Genomic DNA, 9,862 nt, shown 5'->3' with positions numbered 1-9,862 from the left:
GTTAAAAATTGTGGCACTTACTGTAACAGCTTCATGGTGAGTAAAGGTAAAGGTACCCCTGACCATTAGGTCCAGTCGTGGCCGACTCTGGGGTTGTGGCGCTCATCTCGCTTTATTGGCCGAGGGAGCCGGTGTACAGCTTCCGGGTCATGTGGCCAGCATGACTAAGCCACTTCTGGCGAACCAGAGCAGCATACGGAAATGCCATTTACCTTCCCGCCAGAGCAGTACCTATTTGTCTACTTGCACTTTGATGTGCTTTCAAACTGCTAGGTTGGCAGGAGCAGGGACCGAGCAACAGGAGCTCACCCCGTCGCGGGGATTCGAACCACCAACCTTCTGATCGGCAAGTCCTAGGCTCTGTGGTTTAACCCACAGCGCCACCTGCGCTCATGGTGAGTACCAGCACCTATTTTTCTAGAAGAAAAGCACTTGTTGGAGTTCTTGTAATGAGCAGCGGGAAGAGAAAATTTCAAGGGGAGGAGACACCCTGCGCCTCTCTGTTTCCCGTAGAGTGATGACAAGGCAGTAATAGATGACAGTGGCATGTCTGCATTATATAGTCATTTGGACCAGAGATGGGGAACCTGTGGTCTTCCGATTACTGCACTGCAGCTCTCATTATTTCATGACCAGTGAGCATGCTGACTGGGCCTGATGGCAGCTAGAGGGCTGGTACCCCCTGTTCATCTCAGACCATTTGAACAATTCATGTCTAAGAAGCTGCACTGTGCATTTTTCCCCAGTAGAGGGAGGGAAAGGCCCGTAACTTCCTGTCCTCCTCAAAGGAGACCAGCAGCATAGCTTATGGAAATTTGCTCTGAATCATCAGGGACTTGTAATGTGGGAGGCTGGTTTGAAAATCCTGGCTTCACCCAACTTGAGAACTTGCTGCAGGCTGTCCATTATCTCAGCCTTAATTAAAGAGTCCTCTGCCACCTTTAGAGACTAATGGATTTATTAGGGCATGAGCTTCTGGAGGCTTGGTGCTCTCAATGCATGAAGTAGTTTGGAATGCTGGAAGGGCTCTAAGGTGGCAAAGGCTTCTTTGGCATTTGGTGCTAATTTTTGGTAAGTCAAAACAGATGTACACAGAACTGGAAAAAGAACTATTGGTGTTCTTAAAAATCTGAAATATTCAGCCTGGTGCTGAAGGGTTAGGAGATTAAAAAATTTCTCCAGTTCTGACTACAATAAATATCAATGTCACCAGGAACAAGAGAGATTCTAAGGTCCTGTATTGCATAGTAACAGCCTATTCTAGACTTTGCCAAATGCACAATCAGCTTTAAGCAATCAATTAACTTTTTTAATGGATGTATCCATGTCAGTGTTTCTGCAAATCATAATCCTGTATTAATTTTGCTCCAGCTGCCTCTGCTACATCTGTATAGCATATGCATGTTGCAGGACTTTTGTTTGAACTCATAAAAGGTACTTAAATGTTGAGGTTTTCTTCTTCTTTGGCTTATGTGCAGGGCTGATTTCACGGTGCTTTGAAGCGGAGTTTTGAATGTCAATTTTGCATTATATAGATGCAGCTGCAGTGCTCTTGTTCTGAGAGAGACTTTCACACTAAAAGGGTCCAACATACTGATCTCTCTTTGCCAGAAAAAGCAGATTAAGAACAGTTGTATAGCTCCGCTTTCAACCTGTATCCAACATTTGGTACAAATGAGACTATTGGGAAATCTTTTGGTGTGGAACACTACATTGTTAACTTTATGCTTTTTAATTGTTGCAGAAGGACAGCTTTTTTAAAGGCAGTAGTATTCACATACGGCCTGAGGGCGGTTAGTGGTAATAAATTACATGTAGTATGGATTATGGATGGAAAAAGCAGGCAAGCCTTAGGGCCAGCTTGCGGGGCAGTAGTTTTTTTAATATGTCCTACTCAGTGGCTGGCTATCTGCTTCTCCCCTGCTGTTAACCTAATGGCCCTGAACATTAATGCTCTAAGTAGGAAACTATGCAGTTAAGAGTCGAGGGTGGGTGTTGTAACCATTTGTTTGCTCCATAACGAGAATAATCAAGGGCCTGGAGCAACTCCCCTATGTTAAAACATTTGAGTCTTTGTATAGAGAGAGAGAAAAAGGGACGCGGGTGGTGCTGTGGGTTAAACCACAGAGCCTAGGACTTGCTGATCAGAAGGTCGGCGGTTCGAATCCCCGCGATGGGGTGAGCTCCCGTTGCTCGGTCCCTGCTCCTGCCAACCTAGGAGTTCGAAACCACGTCAAAGTGCAAGTAGATAAATAGGTACCGCTCCGGCGGGAAGGTAAACGGTGTTTCCATGCGCTGCTCTGGTTCACCAGAAGCGGCTTAGTCATGCTGGCCACATGACCTGGAAGCTGTACGCCGGCTCCCTCGGCCAATAAAGCGAGATGAGCACTGCAACCCCAGAGTCGGCCACAACTGGACCCAATGGTCAGGGGTCCCTTTACCTTTATAGAGAAAAAAGGAAGGAGAACATGACAGAGGTTATAAAATTATTATTTTTTGGAGGACAGGGTCTCTTTCTGCAGTGGCTGCACAGTTGAGTTACACAATTCAAACAAGTCTCCTACAGGCACATCAGCAAAATATACAAGGGTTTGTCTTGCACTGGTGTTTCATGTTGTCTATCAATTTCATTTCCCTTTGGCTCTTGTTCTGGTATCAGATTCCTTATCGCATTCGTATCTCTTCTTGCTGCAAAGAACCTAGGCTGATGTACATGGAGGGGCTTGGGGGTGCATTATCCTGTTTTATCTTTGCAACAATCCTGTGAGAGAGGTTAGCAGAGAGAGTATGCTTCATGGCAGAGCTGGGATTTGAACCTCCATCTCCACAGCAAATTCCACTCCTGAAATAGCTACCTTGTGTTGCTTATATATTATAATCAGATTGGCTCTTACACTTGGCTTGTATTCAGCATTTGCTTTAGGTACGTGCTGCTGCTTCTCAAAATTTCGGGTTTGCTCTCTTCTCTCTTTTGGTACAGGTAGGTAGCCGTGTTGGTCTGCCATAGTCGAAACAAAATAAAAAAAATCCTTCCAGTAGCACCTTGTTGTTTTTGTTTAGTCGTGTCTGTTCGTGACCCCATGGACCAGAGCACGCCAGGCACTCATATGCCTGTTGTATTTGTCCATGGCGTTTTCTTGGCAGGGATACTGGAGTGGCTTGCCGGTTCCTGCTCCAAGTAGCACTTTAGAGACCAACTAAGTTTGTTATTGGTATGAGCTTTCATGTGCATGCACACTTCTTCAGATACTTGAAGAAGTATCTGAAAAAGTGTGCATGCACACAAAAGCTCATGCCAATAACAAACTTAGTTGGTTTCTAAGGTGTTACTGGAAGGAATTTTTCTCTTTTTTGGTGTCTTTGTTATATATTTTGTCTTTTTCTGTCCCTTCATGCTTAGTGTTTTAAGGCATAATGCAGAGGGGCTGTCTCTTGCAGAAGCCCCTGTGAAATGAATGGGAGCGCATCAAAATTCAGTGTTTGGGAGAACTACCCTTTTGAATTGTACCCATCCTTAGAATAATATGTTTTTCTACAAGTAGCATTTCAGAGACATTGGGGGCATCTGTCAGAGTAAGACTATGCCAGTACAGTGGTACCTCGGGTTAAGAACGTAATTTGTTCTGGAGGTCTGTTCTTAACCTGAAGCACTACTTTAGCTAATGGGGCCTCCTGCTGCCGCTGCTGCATGGTTTCTGTTCTCATCCTGAAGCAAAGTTCTTAACCCGAGGTAATATTTCTGGGTTAGCGGAGTCTGTAACCTGCAATGTATGTAACCCGAGGTACCACTGTACTTTTCTTAGGACAAGAAATAAAAATTGGTGAGGAGCTAGTGAAAGAAAATAATGCTGCTGGGCTAGATTAAGAAGCTCCCAGCTGCAGGTTTTAGTAGTCTTACAATGGGGGGGGGGGGGAGAAAGTGTTATGAAGACAAATTACAGCGTGATAATCTTAAAACATAATGAGGAGAGTGTTGTTACATACTGAAGGTGGAGGGTAAAATATAATAGTGGTTTTGTTTTGCCAGCCAAAGCCATGCAAGAGTTGAGAGCCAACAAGCTCCACTGGCTTTTAGTCTGCACTCCAGGATTCAGGCTGCCACCGTTATACTGCCAGGAACATAAAAATGCATGATTTATATTCTGCGTTTTAAGAGTGCAGAGTCGCCAGAAAGACCCACGTTTTTAGGTTCCAATAGTATTAAGCAAGGAAATGCTGAAAACAACTTCATAAGCAAAGTCAAGAAGTTACCTTCTTGCACTATTAGGATCACTAAAAATTAACCAGCTTCATTTGTAATTCTGGGATAAAACCCCAGATGACGTCTCTGCACCTTCCAATCCACCAAAAACATCCAGGTCTTTGGGGCTACCTGGTGACATAAGAGGGCTGATTGTGGCCTTCAAAGCGGTGCCAGGAGTGAGACTCTGTTTGGTGCCCTGAAGTGATATTTATGCTGGGCATGAGGAGATTTCGCCCCTCCCATATCCAAGAATCTGCTGATGTTCTCTGCTGATTCTCCAGAGAGGAGGGGCGGTTTCTACTCTCTACTTATTCTGCTCCAGCCTCACATCAAAAGTGTCGGAGAGACTGAGTTAGAGATTGTGTGTATAGATAAGGTTGCTGCTAAGAGCAGCTGCAGACACTCTGCAGTTCAGCATTTTCGTTTAGACCTCATTTAGCTCTGTACATAGTTTGTGTATTATAGTTGTAGATAGAATAAAAGTAGTTATTCTACAGAGCTGCTCTCCGAGTCGTTTATGCTTTGCTATACTCTGCTGTGCGACGACTGTCTACTTGTTGGAGTGAATCCGGTGCTCACAACTCTAAGCTGTGAGTCCACCGCACTTTGACCTGTTCCTGTGTAGAAGGTGGTCTCTGGAAGTGCTACCCAGCTCGCCTAGCCCAGTTGGGGCTGAAGTAGATGAGTCCAGTTGGTGGCACTGGCTCAAAGGCGATGCTGACAGGGCACTCCACCAAGGGATACCCCAATGCAGGTATCAGTTTCAATGGAGCCCCCACTAGGTAATTGAGCCATGGCAGTTGCCCAAGGATAAGGTAAAGGTAAAGGTACCCCTGCCCGTACGGGCCAGTCTTGACAGACTCTAGGGTTGTGCGCCCATCTCACTTAAGAGGCCAGGGGCCAGCGCTGTCCGGAGACACTTCCGGGTCACGTGGCCAGCGTGACATCGCTGCTCTGGCGAGCCAGAGCTGAACACGGAAACGCCGTTTACCTTCCCGCTAGTAAGCGGTCCCTATTTATCTACTTGCACCCGGGAGTGCTTTCGAACTGCTAGGTGGGCAGGCGCTGGGACCGAGCAACGGGAGCGCACCCCGCCGTGGGGATTCGAACCGCCGACCTTTCGATCGGCAAGCCCTAGGCGCTGAGGCTTTTACCCACATACTGGAGGCTAATACTGGCCTGAAACGCAGGCAGGCAACAAAACAGGAAGTTCAGGTCAGCTTTTGTTTTTTGCTGGGGCAGGGACTGTATTCAGTTTAGAGGGGTGCAAGCTGTGCAGGGCTTTCTTGAAGGATTCTCGTGGCATCTTTTCTCGACACCACTGCTATTATTGGAATTTTCAGAGATCCAGGCATTGAAACAATACAGAATTCTTCTCTTTGAAAGTTGAGGCGCTGGCATTCTATTCAGTTCAGAAGCTTGCTACCCTACCAGTATATCATCACTGGTGGCATTTTGTTGTTTTTTTTCGAGACCAATACCAGAGGTGTTAATGGCTTAAAAATATTTCCACACCGACTCTCAAGAAAAATGCTGTTTCATTTAATATTTATTTTATTACCCCACATGAATTTAACAAATCAACCTGGAAATACCACCAATATACAGGGCAGAAAATGTAATTTACAAATGGGAGATACAACACCCTATAATAAATTTTAATGTAGAGTTCTTTTTTATATATAAAGAAACTAAGGAGGGAGGAGGGGGAGGGCAAGAGATAACGCCCTTTAAAAATAAAATTGTCATCAATCTTTCAGTCCACATCTCCAGTGTCAATGGAACTTTCAAAATTATTAAATAATGGTATCTTAGACATATAGAACATTGGCAATTTAAATACATTAATTATAATTCTAAATAAATATCATCTGGGAAAGGAGGCTGCTTTAAGTACACAGCTCCATTGACCTGTGTTTAAAATGGCAAAACAAATTTACTTCTTGCTCCTTAGATAGGCTGGGCCCCAGGCCCTGGCTGAAATCAATGGCAGTTCCATCAACATCTGGGGTACCAGAGTCTGGAAAGGGGGTGAAATGACATTTTCTCTGATTCTTCAACTGATCTTTCTTTAATAACATTAAAAAAAAAAAGTCAAGAGGTTATAAGCTTCCTAAGCGTGATTCCCCATAGACCAACTGCTTCTTTGCAACTGCATGTAAAATAAAAAGAAATTGCAGAACATGTCACACGTAATTCAGCTTAGCTTCTGTGAACGTTAAGAGGGAAGCTGTGCTCTTGTTTGGTTTTGGAATAGGACATTCCTGGACCAAATCAGATTGGAATCTTTCTGTTCATTGGTTGGTTGAAGGAGGAGGAGGGAAAAGCCTATGTTCTTTGCTGCTCATCTTTGCATCACCCCACAAACGGTAATATAAAGTCAGCAGCATAAATGGATTACACAGGAACCAATGATCACTACCCCTTGGATAAAGTGCTCAACAAGCAGGTCAAAAAGTGGGTCCCTTGACAACCGGGGATTCTTAAGCTCAGGGTGTGTTTTAACAGAGCAAAAGCAGCAACAAGGCAAACGGCAGCAGCGGCTGGCTGATGCCATTTGGCCGGGAGAGGGGAGCAGAGAAAGGAAGAGAAAGCCAGTCCTGAGACTACAGCTGTCAACCAGTCAGAAGAGAGGGACATGATTTGGAAAAGAGAAACAAAATGAGTTTAGTGTGCATTTGCTTCTTGGCCGGACCCAATAGCTCACTAGCATAAGACACCTGGGCGCAACCATAATTGCTTTGTGTGTCCTTTCCCAGGAAAGGGCAAGCACCTGATATTTGGAGTTGCCTCCTTTTCCACATCATTTCTGATTGGAACCTGCTCGTGTAAGGAGCTAAGCATTCAATAGAAGCTCTGGAATTTGGTGGCCCGGGTCTGCCCAGCAGCCCCAAAGCAGAGGAGGGGCAGGGGGAGTGTGAAGAGCCAGGGGTGGGGCAGGCATGGGACATTGCTAAACTCTTCCCTCCTCCGGCTGCATTGCACCAAAAAAGCAGGGTGCCAGACAAGTTGTGCCCTCCGTGGACTATTCTGCCACACTTCAATGAAGATCCTGGCTGTCTGCCCCAAGTCTAGTTCAACCCTAAGGAACAACATTAAACTGGGATGAAAATCTGGAACTTGCTCCCCATTGGAGAAAGTGGCTTTTCCCTGAAATCAACTAAGGCTTCAACTTTCCATGCTGAACTTTTGCAGGGCTGTGTTCCCAGAGGGGAGCTGCAGGAATACACCCTACTATTGAATCACAGAAGCTATGAGGTCCATTGACATTTTAGCAAACCCTACAAGTACATAACAGGTCCTTCTAAACAGGAATACTGCTTCAATGCTGCAGGGCAGTTTTATATGGGACAAACATGTAAGAATGTCAGACTGACATTTTAATATCAGGAGTCAGCTGTAAAGGAAACTGTGATGCCGCACTCAAGCACAGTTTATTTGGAAGAGATTCCCACTGCTCTGTCATAAAGCCTGGTGATGACAGGAGCAAATGGGACAGTTAAGGCACAAGTTGGGAGGAGAACAGAAAAATGGGTCCTTAATGAGTTTTAGACTAAACAGAGAGCAGTAAATAGGCCAGAGGCGCTACAGTCCTGAAGCCCCTCTCTTCAATTGGGACTTTTATAAAGACACAAGAGGATATGCTTACGAATCTAAGACAATTGCCATTTACTCTCCTTGAACGTGGATTGAAAATTGGCCAAACCGATAGGTTACTGTTGAGGAAATGGAAGTATTTTAAAAAGGAAGGGGTTATGCCAAATCTTACGGTCAGGTGTCATACTCGCCAGTAGACATGGAAGTTGGGCATCAATAACCAGTGCAAACAAAAACCGAACCAGCCATTTCAGAGACCGTGAGATGGCGTGCTACGAAGTTCCTTCTGCTTTAAGGATCGAAAACTGAAAAATAATCTTGCTACAGCCAGTATGAGCCCTCCTGACTGCCCAACTCCTCTTTTCCTGTGCTAGCCAGGGACTCCTCAGATTCCTGCTTGTGCAAAAGAGCCACCATGAACTGCGCTTGCCCTGTAAGACCGAGACCAAACCCCTTTGCTGAAACGTCGCGTGCGTCCACTGTATGGACTACAGGGGAACTGAAAGAACGGCGTTTTTTAAAGTACTGAAGACAGCAGTTGCAAGCAATTCCAGTTCAATTCATTAGTGCAGTATTGCTCAACTAAATTTGGAGGGGAGGGGAAGCCAGCCCACCCACCCCCACCTTGCCACCCCATAGGGAGGGGGTAAACATACCTACACTGTGCATCCTCTATTCACAAGAGGCTTCTGACAACACAGTCCCAGATTTCCTGTTTCCCATACAAGATTGTCAATGTCCCACACACATGGCTGCAAAACCATGACAGCTGGGACTGGCACACTACTGTCAGCACAGGTAGAAAGGAAACCAGGGAAGAGGCAGGGGCTGGGCAGGCCAGCTACAGAATCTGGGTATGCCTGACACGAGCTACAAGCCCACCCATCAAAGTGTGGGGGGGGGGAGGGTAGTAGTGCAACAAATAGCTACGGCTGGCAAGTGGAGAGAGAGAGGGAAGGAGGAAGATAGCTTTGCCATTTTGTATTTAAACAAAGTTGGGGTCGTGCTGCTGGATAACCCTGCTTCCTTTGTGAGTCTCTGTCCATCCCGCCCTCCAGGAACAAGAATACATGCTACAGATTGCATTTTGTGGTTTACATTTAAAAGAAAAGGGGGGAGAGAAGAGAGGCAAACAAATGTGAAGCCTACGCTGGGCCCATGGACATTGCATCCTTTGAGGTGTTGCAGAAAATTCTTTGGGAGACGGTTTTCCTTCTCACCGGCACTTCTTCATGTGTGTACTTCTTTTTTTTTTCATTTTGTTTTTTTGTCCTGCTGGTTATTCATGTAACGAAATGTTTATAGACCATTGACACATTGAACCATGACGGGAAAAAGAGAAATGAAAAAGAGAACATTGCACTTTGTCCTTTGAAAAAAAGAAAGAAAGAAAGAAAGGCACCCTCCACTTTTGAGGCCTCTTCTCCACTTCTTATCTTCCAGGTGGCCTATTGGCACCGTAGCAAATATAGTCCTTAAAGTTTTCCAGTGGCGCCAGATCCCCTTCCACCAAGCTCCATCCTTCCTTGTTCCAGGTGCTTATAAATCCCAACAAGCCAGCCAACCAGGCTGTTTTCGGAGGCTTTTCAAAGTGCAAAGAGTCCAAGGCAAGGGTCTCTCTCCTCAAAGCACCAGTTAAGGCGTACTTGGTTGCAGTCTCAGCCACTGCAAACCCTGGCGGGTGTAGTGTACCAGTTCGATCATACTGCTGTTCAGCGAGAGAGGGCAGGCGGCAGCACTGAGCTCGGAGAAAAACTCTGAGAGGGAGAGAAAGAGAAAAGAGGAAATCTGGCGTCACACGTTTGGCTCCTTGCAGTCTGCACAGCTCAGGCATGGAAAGGGTTCGGCAGAAATATAGGAGGCATTGTTCAAGCTGCCTAAATGCTTAGCTGAAAGTACCTCACTCTTAAAGACCTTCATGGGCAGTGTTTTCACCATAGCTGTTTACAGGCAGCACTTATCTGCCTGCTCCAGTTCTGCAGCAGTGCAGGGGGGGGGACCCAAACCCCACAGCACGTAATA

At 45.7% G+C, this 9,862-nt stretch overlaps 1 protein-coding gene across 13 annotated transcripts in view; it reads right to left on the bottom strand.

Moving 5' to 3' along the window:
- Nucleotides 1–5,774: 5,774 nt before the first annotated feature.
- Nucleotides 5,775–9,862, bottom strand: part of AFF1 (ALF transcription elongation factor 1) — a 147,711-nt gene continuing 143,623 nt past the window's right edge. For all 13 annotated transcript variants that reach the window (XM_083398229.1, XM_083398234.1, XM_083398223.1 and 10 more), the window contains one exon: nt 5,775–9,597. In XM_083398229.1, the coding sequence (XP_083254355.1) occupies nt 9,476–9,597 (122 nt within the window). In that variant the 3' untranslated portion in view covers nt 5,775–9,475. The remainder of the gene's footprint in view (nt 9,598–9,862) is intronic.

This window comes from Podarcis tiliguerta (genome assembly GCF_965153285.1).
Source record: "Podarcis tiliguerta genome assembly, chromosome: 9".
In the NCBI taxonomy this organism is placed as follows: Eukaryota; Metazoa; Chordata; class Lepidosauria; order Squamata; family Lacertidae; genus Podarcis; species Podarcis tiliguerta.
This window is presented reverse-complemented; position numbering and strand designations above follow the sequence as displayed.